Source organism: Leuciscus leuciscus, assembly GCF_965113295.1.
Source record: "Leuciscus leuciscus genome assembly, chromosome: 15".
NCBI classification, from domain to species: domain Eukaryota; kingdom Metazoa; phylum Chordata; class Actinopteri; order Cypriniformes; family Leuciscidae; genus Leuciscus; species Leuciscus leuciscus.
The window spans coordinates 21,419,508-21,445,052 of record NC_138739.1 but is presented as its reverse complement, the minus strand read 5'-3'; the positions used below and the strand labels follow the sequence as shown (position 1 = coordinate 21,445,052).

Here is a 25,545-nt window from a genome sequence, read left to right as displayed (position 1 = left end):
GTCAGAAAATATCTTTCCTGGGCACAGAACTGGACTCACTATCCATGATAGCGCGACTATCACAACAGCGCGCGGTAGACATTCGACGCACAGCGAACTCTTTTCGCTGTGGCGCGTCTGTCCCGCTCAAGAGATTTCAGAAGATGCTAGGTCTCATGGCCTCAGCATCGTCAGTGCTCCAGCTGGGTCTGCTACGCATGCGCCCGCTGCAGTTTTGGCTGAAAGCGCGAGTCCCACGCGAAGCGTGGGCACCCGGTTTGCTTCGCCTCAGGGTCAATCAGAAATGCGTTACAGCTCTGAAACCCTGGAAAGCGAACGACTGGTACCAATCAGGTGTAAGCCTGGGGACTTCCTCGAGGGTGAAAGTGGTGTCCACGGACGCGTCCACCTCGGGATGGGGAGCGCTGCTCGAGGGCAGACCGTTCTTCGGCCAGTGGTCAGAACGGGAGAAGCTCCTGCACATAAACTGCCTCGAAATGCTGGCAGTAGACAACGCGCTGACGCGTTTTTGTCCCCAAATAAAAGGTCACCACGTCTTGGTCCGTTCGGACAACATGTCTGTGGTGTCCTACATAAATCGCCAGGGCGGCATCAGATCCGAGAAACTGTACAGGCTGGCAGAACGCCTCCTGGTATGGGCTCAGTGCAACCTGCGCTCGCTCAGAGCAGCGCATGTGCCAGGGATCATGAATATAGGACCAGACAGACTGTCCAGGAACAATGTTCCGGCAGGCGAATGGTCCCTACACCCACAGACAGTCCAACTGCTGTGGAAGAAATTCGGCAGAGCGAAAGTGGACCTGTTTGCGTCTCAAGAAAACGCTCACTGTCAAGAATTTTTTTCCAAGAGCAGGAGCGCGCTGTCCCATGTGTGGCCCCGCCGCCCGCTCTATGCTTTTCCCCCCGTCTCTCTCCTGCCTCAGGTGATAGAACGGATCAGGGAAGAAGGATGCTCAGTACTGCTGGTAGCACCGTTCTGGAAAAACCAACCTTGGTTCCCAGCCGTGATGCAGTTAGCAAGTACTGCCCCGTGGCCAGTACCAGTGAGGAGAGATCTCCTCTCACAGGCCCGCGGCTCGATCTGGCATCCTCACCCGGAACTATGGTCCCTTCATGTCTGGGCCATCAACGGGTACATGTTGGACTCCCTAAAGGAGTATTAAACACGATCACGCAGGCTAGAGCTCCGTCTACAAGACGACTCTATTCTTCGAAATGGTCAGTGTTTTCGGGCTGGTGCACAGCCCGTGGTGTGTCACCCACAAACTGTGATGTGACGGAGGTGCTTTCCTTCCTACAAGAGCTGTTGGATGGGGGCAGGGCCCCCTCCACGCTCAAAGTTTATGTGGCGGCTATAGCAGCGTTCTCAGAAACAACGCTTGGTCAGTCAATAGGAAGGAACGATTTAGTCATCCGCTTCCTTAGAGGAGCTAAGAGACTGAATCCTCCCAGACCTCCCTCAGTCCCCGTATGGGACCTTTCTACGGTTCTGGAAGCCATGAAAGGTGCGCCATTTGAGCCTTTACAGTCAATCGATTTGAAACACCTGTCTTTCAAAACGGTGTTTCTGCTGGCTCTCGCTTCAGTGAAGCGCATAGGGGATCTGCACGCGCTCTCCGTGAGCGCGGCGTGCATGGAGTTTGGGCCCAATGACTCAAAAGTTATACTCAAACCTAAGCACGGTTATGTTCCAAAATCCCTCAACACACCGTTTAGGGCGCAGATTATCTCTCTGTCAGCCCTACCGGTCCCTGATGAGGAAAGAGACGCGAGCCTCCTTTGCCCAGTCAGGGCATTACGAGCTTATGTGTCTCGCTCGTCTGTTTTCAGACAGACGGAACAGCTCTTTGTTTCGTTTAGCGGACGTTCTAAGGGACTAGCCGCGTCGAAACAGAGCCTATCCAGATGGATAGTTGATGCTATAGCGCTGGCATACGCCTCCAAGGGCATGCAGTGCCCTTTGGGTGTCAGAGCGCATTCCACGAGAGGCATGGCCTCTTCGTGGGCCTGGTCAAGTGGGATTGCCTTGCAAGATATTTGTATGGCGGCAGGCTGGGCCTCCCCGTCTACATTTATAAGGTTTTATAACCTAGAGGTTCCCGCCCTGCAGGCCAGGCTGCTGTCGGTCTAAACTACCAGTATTATCTGACCTGATGCGTTCAGCTCAGAATGCTGCGTTTGCTGAGCACAGCTCAATGTTCGACAGTTTAAAGCTGGGCAAACTGTGTAAGACCCACATTTTTTCCCATCAGTTCAGGCCGTACCCCGCCCTGTCTGTATGATGAAATTCGCGTCCCTTCGACGCTACTTTATGTGGAAAAGTGAGGCTGCACCCCTCCTTCTTCCCGGACTCTCTGTGAGTTCACTGAGTGATTGTGCACTATATGTACCCCGGGCTTTCGCCCTTGGGTCTTTGGTGTCAGATCTCAGCATGCACGGCGTTTTACATTGGGTCCCCTAGCGTAAGATATCTTACGCAGTACGAGAGACCTCTCGTAAGAGAACGTACTCGGTTACTAACGTAACCTCGGTTCTCTCTAGAAGAGGGAACGAGTACTGCGTATCTTGCCGTGCATGCACACGCTCTGGTTGCTTCGATGATGAAAAACCAGATAATAGCTGCCTGCGAGCGATATTTATAGGCCTAGACCACGCCCATTTCGGCGGGACGTGACGCAGCGGGCGCGAAGTGCCCTGATTGGGTCTGACGTCACGCCAGGCCTCGCTCGATAGGCTGCTGCAGTTGCCGCAGAGCAGCCAATAGGCGCGCGAGCTGTCTCGCCTATGTCTGCATTGCTGCTGCAACGCGTTTTGCATTATTACAAAATTAAGGATAATTTTTGGCTTCAATATCTCGCGGAAAAGGATTTTCCCCTAGCGTAAGATATCTTACGCAGTACTCGTTCCCTCTTCTAGAGAGAACCGAGGTTACGTTAGTAACCGAGTACGTTTCCTAGTCTAGCCTAATTTGTGTTCATTCATGAAAAAATCTGTTTATTTAATTGTTTTTTTGGGACAGCTGCAAGTCACTTGTCCTGGCTTACAATATTTTGCACTACTTCTAATTTCCTTAACTCTTTGAAGAGTGTATGTGTTTCTGTACATAATTATTATTATTATTATATTTTTTTTTTGCTCTCAAAGTCAAAGGGGGCTGACTAAAACAAGATTAGCATTTGTTGTACATTATAATTATTATTCTTGTTGGCTGGGTATACTTTTTCAGTTAAACAGTTAGCCTAATTTGCCCTTTTTTGCTGTGATACAGTGACATACCAAGTAGACTTCACAGATGCTCAAGAGCTATTTTATTAACTCCTTTTCTGAATTACATTAACATTTTATATTAAATGTCTACTGTTAAAATATATGAAATAAGCATTACATGCCATGTTAAAGAATTCCATTTTTACCAGGTGAAAAAGACTTACTTAAGTACATATTTATAATACATTTAACAGTATGTCTTTTTCACCTTGTATGTACAACAGAGGGAAATGTCAAAACATCATACTGTGTTGTAATAAAAAAACATCTAGGTTACGACCTCTGTTCCCTGAGAACAGGGAATGAGACACTGCATTGATGTCGCTATGAGGAATACCCTCCATGTGAACCGGTGTTTGAAAAGCTGTACAATCACGGCAATAGAATTTGACTGGCGACAGCCTATGACACTAGTGCGACTCAGAAGAATTAAAGAGGCGCCTAGAGAACATCGTTCCCCAATAGCATCATCGAAGCAGTGCAAGTTCCCTTTTGATAGGGAACAGTTACTTTTTTAACAGAGGTTAATTTTGCTTTAATATAAAAATAAACTCATCTTTTTCCCCTTTCATAGACACTGTGATCAAACAATTTCCAACATGTCTGAGGTGCGAGCACTGATTCGAAGGAAATGCAACAATGAGGCAAACTCAAAGACCAATCAGTAACAGTACTGTAACTGTTTGCAGCTATTAATGACTGCACTTTATTGACTAGTTAGGTTTATTGAAGTTAGTTTTTTTGTTGTTTATAATACCTCTGCAGATCACTGTATTTTATGTTAATGTATTTTTTTTATTTTTTTTACAGTTTACATATGCTGCTGACTGCTGTACTGATGTACACTGGGTAATACATTAAAGTTTACTAGCTTTCAAAGTGTGTGTGTTTTATACAAATATTTTTTTACTGTGTGTTTTAATACACCATTAACATATTTAATTATGTTTTATAAAGGTACTGTAAAACAGTTAAAACATATTTGAAATGATTTACTATATAAAAAATATGTGAGCAATACATAAATATGATTTGTATATATTATATATTCTTAAATTTTAAATAATTTATAAGTGTATTTAAAAATGCATTAAAGATGGGTTCAATTGTACTAAAAGGGGTAACAAAATAAAATAAATTAAAGCTGAAATAGTATGTTAAAGCATATTTTAGTTCATCTTCAGTGTGTCTCAAAATAGCACAGTTGAGTACACTAAGATGATCTTAAGTTTATCTTAAGAAGTACTAAAGATAAGCTTTTAGTATATTAAGTACAAAATAAGTGCGCAAAAATAGAGCACTTTAAGTACATTATGGAAGTGTACTAATTAAGTGTATTTTAGTGCACTTGTTTAAACCTAGGAATACATTATAAGTATAATTTGTATATATTATATATTATTATTATATTTTACATTTATTATTGTATTTAAAACACATTAAAGATGGTTTCAGTTTTACTAAAAGTGATAACAAAATACTTTAAAAAAAAATCTGAAATAGTATATTAAAAATACACTTTAGTTCATCTTCAGTGTGTCTCAAAATAGCACAGTTGAGTACACTAAGATGATCTTAAGTTTATCTTAAGAAGTACTAAAGATAAGCTTTTAGTATATTAAGTACAAAATAAGTGCGTGAAAATAGAGCACTTTAAGTACATTATGGAAGTGTACTAATTAAGTGTACTAAGTGCACTTAAATAAAATGTATTTTAGTATACTTTTTTTTCACCTGGGTAAGCATATTTATTACCAATCTACTTGTGCACTTTTTAGAAATATATTAAAAGTATGCTTGTGTTTAGCATATTTCTTAAAAGTATAATTAAGCATATATTTATTACCAATGTACTTGTAGTGCTTTTTTTAGAAATATATTAAAAGTATGCTTGTGTTTAGAATATTTCTTAAAAGTATAATTAATCATATATTTATTACCAATGTACTTGTAGTGCATTTGTTAGAAATATATTAAAATGATGCTTGTGTTTAGCATACAGTATTTATTTAAAGTATAATTAAGCATATATTTATTACCAATGTATTTCTAGTATACTTTTTAGAAATATATTAAAATACAATTTTGGTAATACAAATGTATTATACTAATTGTATTTCAAGTATATTTTTAATACATTTAATACTACGTCTTTTTCACCTGGGAGTACCTTATCTGAATACACTTAAAATCAATTTAAGAATTAGTAATATTTATTTTATTTTTATAAAGTGTACTTAAATAGCACTTTTGGGAAAATTTAATTTTTGACTATTACATTTTGAATAAATTTTAAGTAAAATCAATTTAATTTAAACTTATGATAGCTATCTAAAAGTGCACTAACAATGAACTATTTTTAATGTGTTAAAAATGTACTTGTAAGAAATACACTAATAAAACACTTCTGTGTATTTTTTCAATAGTATATATTTTTTCTATGCATTAAAAATACATTTAAAATATCAATGTTATTTAGTATACTTTCGCAATTACACTTAAGTACTACTTAAGTAAAAATATACTTTTAATTAGTGTATTTATAGTGTATAATTTTTACACTTTTCTTTAGCACAAAAAATAAGAATGTACTACAAATGTACTTTCTTGTATTTAAGTGTTTTTTTAGTGCACTCAAGTACACTTTATTTTCACCTGGGCAGATATAAACACAAAAATAGCATTACATTTAATATTTACAAAGTGTTATCCTTTGTGTACATATATTGCACATGCATGTTCCCATATAAATGTGAATGTATGTTCACACATTTATATCTACACACATTGCACGGAATGAGTTACAACAGATTTCTAGTTCCCAGCATGCTTTGCTTGTAACTGTTAAAGGAGAGCAAATGTTATAATTAAATGTTATTTAATGTGTTTTGCTCAATATTAATATAGGGAGAGATCTGTTAGTGTTTAATGTTCTATTATTTTGGAATTTAAAGGAAGCAATAAAAATTATGTATTATAAATGTTTAAGGCCAGACTAGTTTGTTGAGGGTTGGTTTGTAGGGAAGGACTACACGCCTGCGCACATATATCCAAATGGGCATACCTATAGACTGAACTCGTAAGGCGCATGTGCACGCCGTCAGCGTTCTCACAGGTTCACATTTAAAAGTTTGCGCAGAAAGAACATAAGAGTTTTCTGTTAAAACGGTGTCGCGTTAGCGCCCACCAGGTTTATAACTAATGATCGTTGCGACGAAAGGCAATCAATCAAAACTTTAGCTGGACAATAACTTTATTCTGGAGCTGCTACAAAGTCAAACTATCTCTGTTACTTTAATTTCCTATTATCACTGTAAAGCTGCTTTGAAACAATCTGTATTGTTAAAAGAGCTATTTAAATGAAGGTGACTGGACTTGACTTGACTTGACATGCAGGTGGGATTGTGCTTTTGTTAACTAAATTGAAAACAGGGAACATTTATAATGTAAATAAATATAAAATAAGATTATATAAAATTATATATTTCTCTATGCCTATGTGTTTATAATGCATTAGTAAATATATCTGCAATATATTACAAATGCAGTACCATATCTGATCACATTTACATCTATATATTATGAAATGTATTACTGAATAAATATTAGTAAATATACTGTCACATATTTTTCAATATATGAAAAGCGGCAAATCCTTATGTATTATTCAATATATTGTAATATATTAACACAATATAATATTCTGTATATTTTCAAATATACTGTTATTTCATTTAAAGGGATAGTTCGCCCAAAAATGATATTTAAGCCATGATTTACTCACCCTCAAGCCGTTCGAGATGTATATGTCAATCTTTTTTCAGACGAACACATTTTCAGTTATTTTAGAAAATGTCTTAGATCTTTCAGTGGTTAGAATGTGAAGCAATGGGGTCCAGCTCGTTGAAGTCCGCAAATGAGCATGCATCCTTCACAAAAGTAATCCATCTGGCTCCAGGGGGATAAACGAAGGCCTTCCGAGGGTAATCCGTGCGGTTTTGTCGTAAAAATATACATATTTAAAACTTTATAAACGAAAATAACTGTCTTCCGGTGGCGGTCGGCGCGCGTTCATGGAGATAGAAGCGTCGTGACGTAGTACGAACGTGACAGCGCAGCCAGAGAGCAGAGCAAAACAAAACTCTACGTTCGTTCTACGTCACGACGCTTCCTACGCTACGTCCTACGTCATATGCCAGCATCCATCTCCGTGAACGCGCGTCGACCGCGACCGGAAGCCAGTTATTTTCGTTTATAAAGTTTTAAATATGTATATTTTTACGACAAAACCGCACGGATTACCCTCGGAAGGCCTTCGTTTATCCCCCTGGAGCCGGATGGATTACTTTTGTGAAGGATGCATGCTCATTTGCGGACTTCAACGAGCTGGACCCCATTGCTTCACATTCTAACCACTGAAAGATCTAAGACATTTTCTAAAATAACTGAAAATGTGTTCGTCTGAAAAAAGATTGACATATACATCTCGAACGGCTTGAGGGTGAGTAAATCATGGGCTAAATATCATTTTTGGGCGAACTATCCCTTTAATATATTGATAATTCATACATTGGGAAATATATTTTCTTTTCGTAAGGGGAAGACTGTAATCTCGGCTCTGCCGTACCTGCACATGGTTGACAGAGTCGACTGATGTTGTCCAGATGTGTGGTCTGGTTGCTGATGGGATTGTTGATCACACAGCTGTAAGTGTTGTTATCCTGATATTCCACCTCCAGAGGTAGAGAGAGACTGATGCTGAGATCAGACACACTGATGCTGGACAATACACTGATTCCTTTGTACCAGGAGAGAGTCACATCACTCACATTCAACACTGAACACACCAGTGAACATCTGGACTCTGATGATGATGATGATGATGATGATGATGATGATGAACAGTTTGAAGAGTAACTGGAAATGACAAGAATGGATAGAGGAGCTGGAAAACATGAAAGAACATGTAGGTTTTATCTCAGTATTATTATTAAAAATCAATAACAAAAATAACATGATACAGATGTTAATCAGTAAGAAACAAAAAATGTGAATGAAAAGCTGAAAAAAAGAAATGCATTTTAATGATCATTTACTCACCATACACAGAAACATTGAATCTCTGTGTTTTTCCACTGCTGATGACGGTCAGTTCATAAAGTCCAGTGTGTTCAGATCTGATGTTTCTGATGATCAGAGATCCAGTTTGACTGTCCATCTGGAGTTTGTCTCTGAATCTTCCATCATTACTGACAAATATATAGTTTATTTGGTCTCTTTTAAAGATGTCAGCTATTCGAGTGTATTGAGGTCCAAATGTCCACAGTATCTGATCATCTCTCTGTACTTTAACATCAGAGTTTAGAGAGACAGAATCTCCCTCAGTCACTGACACTGACTTCACTTCATCAGTTTCACCAAACACTACTGAAACAAATAAATTAATATTCTTTGTCAGAACAAATAAATAAAGTAGGAAGGAACCTTTTGGGCCCGATTTTAACAATTCAAGTGTATGGTCAAAAGCGCAGGGCGCAAGTGCATTTATGGCGTGTCCGAATCCGCTTTTGTTAGTTTAAGGATGGGAAAAATGGCCGGCGCCTGGTCGGGCCTGGCCCAATCAGAAGCTTGGCCCACCCTGGCCCCACACCATATAACAGCCAATCACAAAATTGGTGCTATACATTAAATTCAGCTCCAGATATGTTGTTTTCTGTTTTCTTCACAACCCCCTCTTTTTTATTCAAAACAGACTTAGCTCATTCACTTCGCTACCTTTGAGGTAAACAGACGTGCTGATTTATGAAACAATATAACGACAGTAACAGCCAATGAACTTTATTAGAACTATTAGTGAACTTGATTACCACACTTAAGTAATAAAACACAACATGCACAGATTTCTTGTTCCGTAAGAAAAACTTTGTGCTTTTAGCACATGAAAAAGCAATAACACATGAACTGGACATGAATGAGGTTGTAACAGAATTCTCTAAAATGAGTAGAAAGCTAATGTTGTAAATAGGCCTATTATAGTGATATAAGTAGATCTTTTTCAAGACCTGCCCTGTTTTCCTGAAATCTAAAATTACTAAACTGATACAAGATCTGTTGTAAGATAGATAAGATAGAAGATAGATAAGATAGATAAGATAGATAAGATAGATAAGATAGATACACCACCCACGGCCCTATGGATAGATTTAACAACCTGTTAAAATATTTTAGCTATATATATATTAAGTTACTAAATAGTTGTAAAATATATAAATAAAAAAATATTAAAAATGAAGAAAACACAAACAAACACAACAATAACAAATTCAAGGCAATTGTTAGGGTTGTTTCAAACAACCCTAACAATTGCCTTAAATGTATGATATAAAACTATATCAATAGACATGTGAGTCTAAAGCATTAAAGAAAAAGGATTTGGCATGTTTGTGTGATGCTGCCCGTCTCTGTGTGTGTGTAATAAGCAGAGTGTGCGCGCGTTGTGGACTCGCAGGCGCGTATTACTAACGCGTTTTTAATAAAAAAAAACAAAAACATTGCGCCATTGACTTTAGACCAGGTTTTTGTTGGTCAATGGCGCAGTCAGTTTCAGATGCCTCAAAATAGCAACGCTTCAACAATGCGCCTGAACACACCTAGTTTTCAGAGAATGCCCATGGGCGCAAATGCATTTGCTATTTAAACAACGTGGCGCAGGACGTGAAAATGTTAACTATGTAGGGCAGAAACTATAGCAAAAACAAACAAACAAACAAAAAAACATTTGCGTCGCACCTGGCGCTGCATTGTGCTGGCCATGCAGTCAATTGTGTTTTATTTAATTAAGTTGAAAAGTTAAATCTGGTGTTTTACCTGACACTGTTAAAAGAAAAAAAAAGTGTTTGTGTAACCCACCCAATTAATTGAGGCTGTATTACTATGTATTTTCATGTATACGTTTTTTGTTTTGATGTTTTTCCTTGCCTAATGCAAAAAATGACATAGGCCTATCATAGCCTACGTGTCATCATTATTTTTATTTCATTTATTATTTTGTTTTCGTTGAGGGACGAAACCTGTTATTTTCTTTTTTTTTAAACGCACAAAAAAAAAAAAAAAAAAAAAAAAAAAAAAAAAAAACACACTTACTTACACCTGTTATGAACAGAAAAAAAGACCGCCACGGCTAGTGAAGTCTCTTTTACTGTCTATGAGTGAAGTCATGCGTGTGCACGCGAGGGGGAGTCAGATTTTGGCAGGGAGTCGAAATTCGGCACAACACCTGTTAAATCCTACTAATGGGCTACTTTTGCATATATTGTAGGCCTACTCTGTGTTTTTCCACTGTGCATGAGTGCATCTAATTGGAATATCATATGGATTTGTTTAGTATCTTCATAATTGTTTTTGTCACTTCATTTATATTAAGTTTGTGGTTCATTCACAACTTTTCTCGTATAGGCTACGTAGCCTACGCACAAACGTAGTATATAAGCTGTGGAAAAAAATTATATTTTACTTTCTTATTTATTTCCTTAGACATTGTGTGGGTTTTCTTTCAATTCAATCATGTGTTTTCTCTCCTGGAATGTATGCACCTGGCAGGGACAAAGATACACACAGTAAAACAAATGGTCAGATGAGCCTTTGAACTCTCTATGGGTAATTTGTATTCAGGAAAGAGAGGGATTATTTAGCCACAAATAAAGAGCTTTTGACCTCACGGGAGTGAGGACAGTAAAACCCCAGGAGGGTTTAGAAGGATCACTGTATTTCTTAAATCCAGCTAGATCTGGTTTACTGGGGGAGCGGAAAATTACAGAAGAGACGGTATAAAAAGACTGTCTGTTTTCTGTGTGATTAGGTTCTTGCTCCAATCACTGGGTTGCTGCGGTGATTTTTGTGACCAAGATAATAAAACTTGACTTTAATACAATTTGACTCTGAATGTTTCTTACGCCTTGATGCTGTTGTTATTGTTTTTGCCACAACAGCTTTCAATAAAGATTTGACTTTGAATGAAGCTACACTTCTGTGTCTGTGTCATTCTTGGTCCCTATATCAGTGTCCAGGGCCTGAAATTAACACCCGACCACCACGCGCCAAATGCGGGTGAATTTTGCAATTGGCGGGTAAAACTGTCAATCTACCTGCCACATTGGCGGGTAGCCAATGAGAATTGAGTGATTCATTAGTTGTTTTTTAGCGTCTGTTTTTTTTTTTTTTTAAGTCCGCCATTTCGTTGGATTTTAGCTCAAAATGCGGCGTCACATTACTGATGTAAAGAGGCGGTCAAGGCACTGACGTCCATGAAAGCAGCGCAGTTTGAGAAGATGCGACTCCTGTTTCGGAACGTTCGCGCGATCGGAAAGAAGCAGGGGCGGACTTTACCATTAGGCAAAGGTCGGCAATTGCCTTGGGCCCCGAGCTACCTTGGGGCCCCCAAAATGCCCTATTAACTTATGCTTAAGGTTTTTATTAATTTTTTTTTTATTATATATTTTTTTAATTCCATTTGCGAAAAATGGCATCAAATTAGTATTAGTGTCGCAGACAGGAGGGGGCCCCCGCCTCACTACATTGGACTATTCCATTATATCACTTACTGCGCATCTGCGAAAGTGACAAGGCTGTGCCAAAAAAAGAAGTGATTGACAGACAGAGTAGTAGACAGAGTAAAAATGAAGCGAGGCTAGCTACCCAAGCGGTGCTGAAAAAAGGAGGAAGCGGGAGGAAAGCAAAAAGTCCGTAAAGGTGCGCGGCGCGAAAGATAAACAACACGCAGTAACAGGAGGACTGGGAAATACACAAACAGAGCAAGACGAGTCTAAACGCGAAAATTTAAAGTTTCGAAGTTACCCAAGCGGCTCAAATAAAAGAAAAAAGTGAAAAGACGCTGATAAGTATTTGGGAACGCTGCCAAAAATGACAAACTTTTTTACGGCTACTGTTGGGGATACAGATCAGGAACAACAACGTCCAATGCACAGAAAAATCGTGAAGCAAAGAGGACACGGAGATCGACAGACAAAACTGAGCAGTTTACTTATGAATCATGATATTTAAAAAAAATCTCAGCTCTCAGATTCTGTCAATTCCATTACGAAATTCAAACAATAAATACCGTTTTGCCGTTTTAATGTGACGTGACAGATTCCTATAGCGGCACGTGAACTGATCATCTCTAGCTAATAGTAAATAAACACGAATTAACAATGTTGAAAGATACAGTATAACTTACCGAAATGTATATTCCTCATTCATAATATCAATCAAAGTGTTTTTCAACCGCGGAAAGAGGTAAAACAGCTGTAGAACAATCGTCACATAAAATTTACCTCAGGAAAGCCATTTAATTGGCTAGAAAAAAAGAGCTATAGAGAGTATTTGGCTAAATATGTGTACTATATTACTTATTTTAACCTTAAATTATACCAGCTGATAGGGCTTTTTTTTCTTGAGAAAAAGTAATGCCTATCTTGTGAAACGCTACCGCCTCGGTTACGACTGTAACCTCGGTTCCCTGAAGAGGGAACGAGCGTTGCGTCGAATTGACGCTATGGGGAACGCTTTGCGTGATGACGTCTTGAAGCACATGTAAAATCAGTCCAATGGTGTGGCGGAACGTCAGAGGCGGGTGACGTCACGTACCAGGAAGCTATAAAAGCCGGCCCGAAACAGAAAACGAAAGCTTCGTAGAGGCTGAAGTCGTGCTGACAGGCATGAAGGAGATATGGCAAGGTGACGCAACGCTTGTTCCCTCTTCAGGGAACCGAGGTTACAGTCGTAACCGAGGCGTTCCCTTTCAAGGGAACTCGCGTTGCGTCGAATTGACGCTATGGGGAACGTCTATACCAACGCCACCATAGCTACAAATGTCTGTCCTGTGTGAAATCAATTGCGCAGCACTAGGAAGACAAAACCTGAGACCCTGGAGTAGAGTCTAGGTCTAAAGAGTAGAACCTGACGAAGGTGTGCGGTGAGGACCAGCCTGCCGCATCACAAACGTCCTGTAACGATACTCCTGATATAAGGGCCTTAGAGGCCGCCATACTCCTAGTAGAGTGCGACCGGACAGCCCAAGGAGAAGGCTGTCCAGCCGCCTCATAAGCAAGTGAGATAGCCTCAACCACCCACTTGCTCATCCTTTGCTTAGACACTGGACCTCCTTTGTTAGGGGATCCAAAGCAAACAAACAGTTGATCACTCTTACGCCACAGGGCAGCTCTGTGGACATATGCGTCTAACGCCCGAACAGGGCAAAGCAAATTATTCGCCTCCTGGTCCGCTTTTCGAAAGGGAGGAGGACCTCCAAGTGCCACGAGGGAAACGAGATACCAAAGGGTCTTTCCCCACAGACATTCCACCCAAAGGAATGTGGTAAGCACCTATGGCCGCCACATAAACCTTTTAAAGTGGACGGGGTCAGACCTGCAGTGAACCGGTCCTGCAGGAACTCTAGAACTGTACCAATTGGGCAGTTGACTGGATCCAACCGACGGTCACTACACAAAGAAGTGAATACTCTCCACTTCAGGGCATAAAGTTTCCTCGTGGAGGGAGCTCTGGACTGTAGAATGGTCTCAGCAACCTCAGTTGAGAGACCTGACTCTATGAGCTGGGCCCCCTCAGAGGCCAAGCCCACAGGTTCCACAGTTCTGGCGGTGGTGAAATACTGAGCCCCCTGCTTGGGACAGAAGGTCCCTCCTGACAGGAAGCTCCAGAGGATGCCCGTCGAGGAGGGACACAAGATCGGGAAACCATACTCTGCCCGGCCAGCGCGGGGCTATAAGAAGCAGGCAAACCCGGTCCCTGCGAACTCTCTCCAGAACTCCCGGGAGCAGAGCCACTGGGGGAAAAGCGTACAGACGTAGCCTCGGCCACGTCTGTACCATAGCATCCAGTCCCAGAGGAGCTGGATGCGTGAGGGAGAACCAAAGTGGACAGTGAGACGTCTCTCGAGACGCCAACAGATCCACTTATGCTTGGCCAAACTCCCTCCATATCAGCTCCACCACCTCGGGGGTGGAGCTTCCATTCCCCGGGCCTCGGCCCCTGTCTCGACAGAGTGTCTGCTCCTATATTCCGGACCCCGGGGAGGTAGGCTGCCCTGAGTGACAGCAACTTCCCCTGGGACCACAAGAGGATATGGCGTGCCAGATTGGATAATGGGCGCGAGCGCAAACCCCCTTGGTGGTTGATATAGGCGACTACCCACGTGTTGTCCGTATGTACTAACACATGGTGTCCCCTGAGACCTGTGATAAAGCTCCTCAGAGCCCGGAAGACAGCTAACATCTCTAGGCTATAGAATGCCAGGAACGATGATGGTCTTCCCACAGACCTTGAGATGAGCGACCCTTAGGATCGCTCCCCAACCCGTGAGGGAAGCATCTGTTGTTAGCAGTTTGCGACGACAAGGAGCTCCCAGCACTGGGCCCTGGGACAGGAACCAAGGTTTCTTCCACATAACCAAGGTTTCTTCCACATAACCAAGGTTTCTTCCACATAACCAAGGCACGTAGGCATCGCCGCGTGACCTTGATTGTACGAAATGGGTTGCCCCTCGGGGAAAACCCTCTGGTCCTGAGCCACCACTGCAGGGGTCTCATGTGCAGTAGTCCAAAAGGTATCCCGTTGGAAGCTGCTGCCATGAGACCCAACAGTCTCTGGAACTGTTTGACAGTGAGTAGCTGGCCTAGCTTTACACTTTTCACAGCTGCAAGGATGGAATCTATGCGTGGCGGTGACAGGCGCGCCTGCATCGACACTGAATCCCAAACCACGCCTAAAAAAGTGGTCCTCTGAAATGGAGAAAGCACACTCTTCTCGGCGTTCAGCCGTAACCCCAACTCTTTCATATGGGCGAGAACAACATCTCGATGTTGAACCGCCATCTGATGCGACTGAGCTAAAATCAACCAAACGTCGATGTAGTTCATGATGCGAACACCCTGGAGGCGCAGAGGCGCCAGAGCTGCATCCACGCATTTGGTGAAAGTGCGGGGTGATAAAGCCAGGCCGACTGGAAGAACTCGATATTGGTATGCTTTTGCCCCCGAAAGCAAACCTCAGGAACTTCCAATGACACGGACGGATGGAAATATGCGTCCTTGAGGTCTATCGTGACAAACCAGTCCTCGGACTAATCTGTGGCACGATTGTCTCAATGTTAACATTTTGAACTTGAGCTGCATGACTGACTCATTCAGAACTCGAAGATCTAAAATGGGACGCAATCCCCCGTCCTTTTTTTGGAACTATGAAGTACCGGCTGTAAAACCCGGTTTCCCTGTCGGAGGGAGGTACATATTCTATGGCCCCTTTCTCTAACAGAGTGTTTACTTCCTGTTCCATAACCAGAACCTGCTCGGGGCCCACCACTGTGGGCAGGACCCCCATAAACCGAGTTGGGCGTTTCTAGAATTGTATCTGATACCCTTTTCCCACGGTCTGCAGGACCCAACGAGAAACATTTGACAGTAGCTTCCACGCTGTCAAAGATTCTACTAAAGGTACCAGCCTCTCGAGACTGGTTTCTGGATTGTGTTGCTGTTGAGTAGTCGGTTCGTCGCCCTGTAACGGCGCACCGGCAGGGAACGACCGAACAGACTGCTCTAGCACCCTCCTCAGAGGGGGCGGGCATCCCGAGGCCACTACGTTTCCGGGTGGACCTTGAGATATGTGCTCGCCGGAGACCGCTGCGCCCTGTAACACCGGAGGCAGCAGGGTTGGCAGAACGGTCCCCTGAGGGCACCGAAGAGAGACAGCACCGTATTTTTCTCCTGCTGTTGAGTAGTCGGTTCGTCGCCCTGTAACGGCGCACCGGCAGGGAACGACCAAACAGACTGCTCTAGCACCCTCCTCAGAGGGGGCGGGCATCCCGAGGCCACTACGTTTCCGGGTGGACCTTGAGATATGTGCTCGCCGGAGACCGCTGCGCCCTGTAACACCGGAGGCGGCAGGGTTGGCAGAATGGTCCCCTGAGGGCACCGAAGAGAGACGGGCACCGTGAAAAGAGGTGTTAACCGCTCTGCTTCGGGGGGACTACCCTCATCTGTCCTGAGCCCTCAGACATCAGGACTTTTTCCCAGCAGCCTTCTTGGCGGTAATAACGGTCCGCAGATCCGTTTTACCCCTCGAAGACTGCTGGGTTTGAGAGCGCCCTCCGTGTCCCCAAGATTTTTGTGGGGGAGCACGGGAGGAAACGCTCTGTTTCTGAGTGGCGCGGTGCTCAGCGCTCTTTTTAGAGGAGTGAGGCTGCTCCCGCTCAGCAGCCTCATAGAAAGAACGGCGGGGGAGAAGTTTCTGAAGTGCAGCTGCCTGTTTAGCAGCTTCTTGTGACTTCGCTACAGCACTATTAACTGCGTCTCCAAATAACCCTTGCGTGGATACTGGTGCATCTAAAAGAACATGTTTTTCTTTGTCCTTTATGTCACTTAAGTTGAGCCACAGATGCCTCTCAGTGGCCACCAGGGCTGCCATAGAGCAGCCGATGGATTTAGCCGTCTCCTTGGTGGCCCTGAGAGACAAATCTGTGGCTCTACGCAGTTCAGACACCATATCAGCACTAATACTCCCGCCATCCTCAGAATCACCCAATAACTCAGCCTGGTAAGCCTGCATTATGGACATTGTATGTAAACACGCTGCAGCTTGACCGGCGGCGGCATAAGCTTTATGAACCAGGGAAGATGTAACTTTTACTGGCTTGGATGGAAGTGCAGGAGCCTTCAGAGAAGATGCCGTTGCTGGAGAGAGATAGCTTTTCTCCCCATAACCATGCTCTTTATAATTGTGAATGGATGAATAGTGTGATGTTTGTGTAGTATACACTCGATATGACACTGGTTTCCCCCACGATCTCGACACCTCGGTGTGGAGATCGGGGGAAAAACGGAAGGCTTCTGCACTGAGGCTGTGCACGAGATGGCAGGAAACGTTCGTCGAGCTTACTTTTCGAACGAGCGCCCTGCCTATCTTCTGGCCACTCAATAGATAATCGCTCGACAGCTCTAGTGATAACATCAAGCAATTCTTCAAACACATGAGACTGAGGTGGCGAATCCTCAGACTCAGCGTCAATACTAACAACGTCCAACTCCTCAGAGCTGGACAATTGCAGTATTGGTGCCTCCATCGGGGGGGAAGAAACCGCAACGCGTGCTTCCACACCCTGATGAGAGGCACTGGATCTATCAGAAGGAGGCTGAGATAAGGCAGAGCCCGTCTCAACATCCACTGATAGATCCATTTGCGAACCCCAGGTCTGTGATTGCCACCGTGCCTCGGCAGCGGCGGGACCAGAGCCCTGGGGAACGCGATCGGGACTGAACCGCGCCAAGCGGGATCGGAGCGTACGCAATGGAAGCGCGTCGCAATGCACACAGTCACCACCCTCGAGTGCTGACTGGGCATGCTCCTCACCCAAACAAACAACACAAAGAGCGTGAGTATCACCTCCCGTTAAATAACGCGGGCAGGGATGGACACACACACTCTAAACTGCTGCTTGCTCGCCATACTGAAATATATATATATATATATATATATATATATATATATATATATATATATATATATATATATATATATATATATATATATATATATATATATGATATAGACAGACAACACCAAATATACAGAGACAGATTTCACACAGAGCGCAACTGAAGACTCAGAAAGCTTTCGTTTTCTGTTTCGGGCCGGCTTTTATAGCTTCCTGGTACGTGACGTCACCCGCCTCTGACGTTCCGCCACACCATTGGACTGATTTTACATGTGCTTCAAGACGTCATCACGCAAAGCGTTCCCCATAGCGTCAATTCGACGCAACGCGAGTTCCCTTGAAAGAGAACTAATATTTATCCAAATGAGTCAATATTGAATCAAATCACAATAATTGAATCGAAATGGTGACATTTGTAAAGCAAAAAAAAAAAAAAAAAAAAAAGCTTAGGCTACCAGAAATTGTACCATGTAAACATTGTTACATGTTTCCGTTTAGGAGTAAAGAAGTTTATGCAGGGTTTAAAGGGGACGTTTTTTTCTCCTCTCTAACCTTTACTTCCCCGTAGATTAGCTTTACCTGCCTATCCACCATTCAGTCGGTACATATTTTTTTCGTTCTCTTTTAAAGATTGGATGGGGAGGGGCCCATAGCCTACCTACCTTCGCCTTGGGCCCCCGATTTGCTAAATCCGCCACTGGAAAGAAGATGAGGCCCTTCTCTGTATGTTGGGAGTTGGGAACCAGTGAGAAAATGTCCGCTACACGGTAACTTTATCAGTAATATTAATTTAGTTCTGCTTAACGGTTCCTGAAGGCTGTAATTAACAGTTGCCAGGAACTGTCTACTGACTAAATCAGCCATCAACACAGTGTGTGATTTGTTTACATACGAGCTGCGGTAACTTAGGTCTATATCTGTTGAGTTAGCACGGTGTGTGTGTACGTAGGCTACCATAGAAGACTGTAAAAAAATACGTAGGGCCTACGTACCCAGATTAGCAGCAGTCAGTATATATGACTATGTCTGTGACACAGCAAATCAATGAATAAAAAGATTTTTAAAAAATAGTCTAAGAGTTATTACTTAAAATGATTTCGTTAATAACTTGACAGCACTTAAATGTGTATTCTTACAAGTTAAAGAACAATGTTTGTGTGATTTCTATTTTTCACCTTTATGAGGCAAAAATAAATAAAATAAAACTGGCTGGTAAAAAGTTACTGTGGCAGGTGGTCAAAAAAAGTTAACTTCAGGCCCTGTCAGTGTCACTCTCTCTTTTGATTTGGTAAGAAAGAACCATTTATTTATCTAACAGCACAAACCAAAAAAAGGTTGAACGCATTTAGAAAGTACAAAAGTATTTGCATGTGTATTTAGACATTTGTTGTTGTTGTTGGGCTGTCCCAGTCCTGCCTGCGTGTTGAATGAGATTAAATCCGACTTACCATTTGTGGTCAGAATGCATAGACAGATGAAAGCAGTGTTTAAAATCATATTCCTCAAAAGCTGTCCAAACGATTTCTTATTAATTTATAAAGTCCTCATAGCGCTTCTGAAAACATGTTATCGAACGGATAAACAAAGTCATGTAGCCTACAAAACTTGTTTTCTGTGTCTGTCAGCTGATCCTGCTCAAAGGAGGAAGAGACGAGATGACGTGTATTGCCTGCAGCAATTCATGGGTTTCATCAGGTCCCTTTCCACAGGTGTATTAATCAAGCACAATGCAGTCTGCATTCATAATCTAGGTGCTTGATTTTATACACCTGTGGAAAGGGACCTGATTATTATTATAAGCCTATGTGGCTTATACCCCATTATTATTATAAGCCTATGTGAATTATTAGATAAACAATTACTTGTTCTTATTTTAGAACCATTTAATTTTAGATCATTTTAGGTGACATTTGTAACCCTGGACCACAAAACCAGTCAGAAGTAGCACATGTGTGGCAATAGCCAACAATACATTGTATGGGTCAAAATGATCGATTTTTCTTTTATGCCAAAAATCATTAGGATATTAAGTAAAGATCATGTTCCATGAAGATATTTAGTAAATTTCCTACCGTAAATATATAAAACATTCATTTTTGTGAGTGAATGCCACACAATCGCGCACACAACTTATTCTCAATATTTAGATTTTTTTGCACCCTCAGATTCCAGATTTTCAAATAGTTGTATCACAGCCAAATATTGTCCTATCCTAACAAACCATACAATCAATCAATCGAAAGTTTATTAATTCAGCTTTCAGATGAGGTATACATCTCAATTTCCAAATTTGACCCATGTGACTGGTTTAGTGGTCCAGGGTCACATTTGCTTGTAACTCTTCAAAATTAAACTTATATATATATATATATATATATATATATTCAACACTAATACTCTAATACTACACATATTTAACTATTCAAAATGTGGTCAATCAGGCAATTTTATTTACAATTTTACAAGGTCTCTAAGCAGATGGATGCATTTCTCATGTGCCATTTAAAAAGCACGTTTAAAAGCATGTCAATTAATTATTTTGTTTTCCCTACAAGAACGTGTTTATTTTTAAGATATTGTTGGTTATATGTTTGAATAATTATTATTATTATTATTATTATTATTTTATTTTTTTTAATTACATGTGTTGAAAAAGCATCTTTGATCAATATGTCACTACAATACAGTCTGTACTAGAATCTAGAAATGTCTGGTTTGATGTGAATAATTATCATACAGTATTACACATGTTTGGTATCATTTGAAATGTCTCAGTGCGACTGGTACAAATGTCTCATTCACAAAGAAGTAAACCAAAAGGTAATACAAGTTCTTAAGAGTTTAGAAATATCTTGCACACAGGAGGGTGTGTCTTCAAGGCGAATGGCCTCCTGCTCTCAAAAGGTGTAAACTCTGAATGCAAATTCCCATTGTTAGCAGATGTTTCCATGTGAAAGAAGTTTCTGTCTATATAATGAAATGCAACAAAAAAAATATTTTCCTCATGTTTTAAAATAGCTTGAATGTAAACTCTACACCCTTGCTTATTTTAGTAAATGAGGATCCACGAATATGTAAATTATTCCCTGCCTCCACTCAATCACACCAGCTCGGACTACCTGGGCCCTATACCATGAAGCTGGTTTAGGTGGCTAGCCAGATATGTTTCAGTTTAGTTTGCACCGACCCTGGGTTTTAGGCACCATGAAAGTGGTTTGGCTTTTAGCAGTGTTCATCGCCAAAGTAACTTAAGCTCCACGGCTAACCTGGTCCCTTTTAGTAATGCTTACTGTATTTAGAATAATAAATTTGTATTATTTAGATATTATTTATGTAATTATTATACCCTTAATCAATCACACATGTACAATTTTAGTTCATCAATTATTGTTAATCATCAATTATTGCAGAGTTTAAATGAATAATATAAATATGCTTTAGAATCAATAGATGAAACTATATAATGACTACATGTGAGCTTAAAAGTTCTCTCTATACCAACTGTATAAACTATAACTTCACAAATTTTACTTGCACTTGATATACAGTAGCGACTTTTTCTTTTAGTTGTCCTCTTTCATAGACAGCTATTTTCTTCTTGCTGTGTAAATTTGTTTAAATTCTTAATATTTTAATACTTTTATTTAATAAGTGAGTTGTGCTGCTTCTCTCACGAGAAATTAATTTCAATTAGTTTTGAATGAGTTTAAACTCTTTCTCAGCATGTGATTGGCTGTTCGCTACTGATGTCACATCTGAACTCCTAAACTCAGGATCAAAGCCTGAGTTAAGTATCAATAATCCAGCAATTTTAGTTCTTAATGATTGCTGGGAGTATCACACAGAATCAAAAGGGTTTGGCTGGAACATTACCAGTATAGCAGAACAATACAGAATTAAAGAATTTCAATTTAGTCCTTCACTGGTTTTAAAGGGATAGTTCAACCAAACATGCTATTTATGAATTACTCACCCTCAAGCCGTTCGAGATGCATATGACAATAATTATTCAGACCAACACATTTTCAGTTATTTTAGAAAATGTCTTTGATCTTTCAGTGGTTATAATGTGAAGTTATGGGGTCCACCTCCTTCAAGTCCCAAAAATGTGCATGTATCTTTCACAAAAGTAATCCATCCGGCTCCAGGGGGATAAACGAAGGCCTTCTGAGGGTAATCCGTGTGGTTTTGTCGTAAAAATATACATAATTAAAACTTTATAAATGAAAATAACTGGCTTCTGGCAACGGTCGACGCCTGTTCACGGGAGATGGATGCTGGCGTAGGACGTAAAAGCATTAGATTGCTTGGAATAAACTGACAAAGAGGCAGAGAAAGAGAGGGTTAGAAATAGCAGGAAACATCAGGAGGGAAGGAGAAACAGGTGAGATGATAGAGTGGAGATTAAGGGTAAATGGGAACAGCTGGGACTGATGAGAACGGGGTGATGGTGTAGCGCAGGGATAGGCAACTCCGGTCCTGGAGGGCCACTGTCCTGCAGAGTTTAGCTCCAACCCTAATTAAACACACCTGAACAAGGCAATCAATGTTTTCAGGATTACTAGATAGATACAGGCAGGTGAGTTTTTATCAGGGCTGAAGCTAAACTCTGCAGGACAGTGGCCCTCCAGGACCGGAGTTGCCTATCCCTGTAGCGAATGAGTGTGAGATGTGGCCAGTCTGGCCACAAGAGGGAGACAGAGAAGGAAGGAACCTGGATCATGACATAAACACTCACAGAGATTATATGAATACATGGATATACTTGATTATTGAGTTTTTAAATTAAATAAAGTATTAATTTAAAAGGATACAAATGTTTTAAAACTGAAGAGACGAGGGATTCTGACCCTGACCCTTCACTACCATAGGCTAATTCTCAGAAGAATGTGACAAGGAAAAGGGTTACTTCACTGAGTCTAAACAGTAGGGAAGAAGTGGTCTATACCAGACTTAGGCTGCGTTCCAGTCCAAAATTGTCATGCCCTTCACTCGCAAACTTCCCTCCGTCTCGTTCACTCGGATGTACGTCATTGCGAGTGCTCACTACTGGCGGAAACTGCAATGGGCTGAATTGGAACGTCCTAAGCCCTTGATCACTTGGAATCAGCTGTGGAGTTGATTTATTATTTACTTTTTTTTTTTTTCCTTTAAGAATTTGTTTAATGCAGCATCCAAATGTTTATAGGTGTGTTTGGGTTGTTTTAAATTAAAAATATAAATTATTAATATATCATAGAGTTGTCTGTTGTGGTGGTGAGATGAGATATGTGGTGACGTCACAATCGTACTGCATTGTGGGACATATAGGTGCCTGAAGTGTACATTTGAAGCAGACTCGCTCCCTCGGTCAAAATCGAGGGAACGAGGGTCTGTCCATATAAACTTCCCTCGTCCACTTCACGAAGTGGAACGCACTTAAAAATGGCGGCAGGGATTCCCCCAAGGGGAAGTGCTTAGGGAAGTTTGCGAGTGCGTGTCTAAAAGTGGACTGGAACGCAGCATTAGACTAGGACATAAACTCCACTTTACGTATAGTAGGAAAGGGTAATGGTTTATGCATAGTGTGCCAAGACAGAGAAGATGTTAATCATGTACTTTTTACTTGTGAGAAGTTTAATGATAATAGAATAATCTGGCAGGAAATGGAAAGGAAGAACTTTATTCATGAAATTCTGGAAGAAAAGGGCATGACAAGGGAGAGACTTAAATCAAAAGAGTATAATTGTCCGCCTTTTTTTCTTTTTTTTTTCTTTTTTTTTGGGAATTAATAGAAGCCTAGACTCTATGACGTTCATGGTATTACACACTCCTGTACAGTTGGTGGCGGTATACTACAAAATAGTCATCTGCCAAGAAACAGAAGAAGAAGAAAAAGAAAGCCTGAGTTGACCAGGGGGGCAGGGTTTAATATTTTATTGAAGGTTCCCCGGGCGCCGCCATTGATTAGCGGACCCCCACCTGCTGTTAGCATTCCATTGACTCCAAATCATTTTGGCATCACTTTGACAGCGCATAACTTTACATCTGAGGCGTTTAAAGACTCCATTTGTCCATTTTTTATTTCTAAAGAAACACGAAAATGTATAAAAGGCTCCATTACCTTGTATCTTACGTTATGGCCCCGTAGAAGCAGTTTTTGTAAAAATAGGCTAACGATTGCGTCATAACCTGCGACTCTCTGTCGCACAGTAGATAGATTACCGTATGGACAGGAGGAGAAGCTCACGAGCAATCGGGGGGACGTGGAGGCAAAATGACAAAGTAATTAATCAGAATACTCAGCAAAAGTTGGTCCTAGCTCATGGACAGCTCCTACTCACGCTCTCCGTCTCTGCAAGTTTCGGAAGGGAATGATTCAGATTTCTCTTGGCACAGCTACTAGACAGACGGGTTGCTCACGTCACATCTACGTCGTCAAGCTCAGTTTGAGTCTGCGCAGTACGCTCGACCATCAGGAACTGAGTGCTTCTAATTGACTTCACTTGTCTCCGTTGAAACCTATGGGGTCGCTGTGTCCATTTCTTTTACGGTCTATGGAGTTGACAGAGAAAGTTGATGAACGCATAATAGTGCGTTCAAATATAGCCTACCTACCTACTATTGGTAGGAGAAAACAGTGCGTGAAAGAAAAAGTATGTTCGAAACATTAGTATTCATAAAAGAGTAGGCGAGAACTTCCCGGATGGCTTAATGCTTCCGGACAGATTTTTGAGTGCTCATCCGATGGATACTTTTCTATTCCAGGAGGCCACGCGAGAGGATACGTCGTAGTAAAATGTAAATGATTACAAATTCCTATGAGATTGTGTTGGTATTTTACACAATCAATACACATTGTAACGGATCCTACCAAGGCATTGAATAGTCGATTTAAAAATATGTTTATAAACTTAAATGAATAATTTACCACATACAAACCATAAGCAAAAATAGATAAATGTGTAAACCATCTTATTTAACAGGTAAAGCAGTTTGGAAGCGTAAAATGCAACATTATACAACAAAATTTGGGGTCTGCCTCAGGTCAGTATCAGCAGAGACTAACTTGACAAACATTATCACAGTGATTCTTTAATAAAAATGCTATAATGCAGAGTCCAAATCATTCCTGTTTCCAGTCAGACTGTTTGGACATACTGGAATAGTCTGACTGTATAAGTATATAAGCTACTACAAGATTTGAATCCATACAAATATAACCTACCACCCAAAATCCACAGACAAAAACAGACAAATTGAAGAACCATCATATTCATTAATAGCCCAAACAGACTGGAAGCATAAAACGCATAAAAAAACTAAAACTAGGTCTGAAAACCACGCAGATAAAACCTTGCCTACATCAAAATGCGGTGTCTCACAAACTCGAAGCACCACCTTGATTGTGGGCTGGTTTCCTCAACTCTTGACTTTCTCTGTATGTCTGAGATCAGTGTGTAGAGTGACAGAATCTCCATCACTGACACTGACTTCACTGCGTCAGTATCAACCAATTTCCAGACAAAATTGTGTTATTTATACAGAGAAAATCTAGTAAATAAACTCTTTGCGTCCGTAAACACTCCACATATAGTAATAAAAAAGTGCACAAACTATAAAAGTGATTTCTATTTACTCGCGGCACAGGCCGAACAGGAACAGAACACACAGATGAGAGGAAATCATTCTGACTTTACTCAACTTTAACAGAAAACTATTATACGAGCACATTTAAACTGTGATCTAATCTTTCACACACTGATGTTCTCATTATGAGGTTTATGTGGTTG

The 25,545-nt window shown here is 41.2% G+C and overlaps 1 protein-coding gene and 1 long non-coding RNA gene across 2 annotated transcripts in view; one reads left to right on the top strand and one right to left on the bottom strand.

Annotated features, from left to right (window-relative positions):
* Positions 1-19,390, bottom strand: part of LOC309475641 (uncharacterized protein) — a 29,740-nt gene extending 10,350 nt beyond the window's left edge. Inside the window, exons 1-3 of the mRNA XM_082138528.1 lie at positions 19,222-19,390; positions 8,368-8,694; positions 7,895-8,212 (exon numbers count right to left, since the gene is read on the bottom strand). Coding sequence (XP_081994654.1) covers positions 7,895-8,212; positions 8,368-8,694; positions 19,222-19,270 — 694 coding nt within the window. The 5' untranslated portion in view covers positions 19,271-19,390. The remainder of the gene's footprint in view (positions 1-7,894; positions 8,213-8,367; positions 8,695-19,221) is intronic.
* The window catches only part of LOC309475721, a 105,332-nt gene continuing 89,589 nt past the window's right edge, over positions 9,803-25,545 (top strand). Inside the window, exon 1 of the long non-coding RNA XR_014197811.1 lies at positions 9,803-9,841. This is a non-coding gene — a long non-coding RNA (uncharacterized lncRNA). The remainder of the gene's footprint in view (positions 9,842-25,545) is intronic.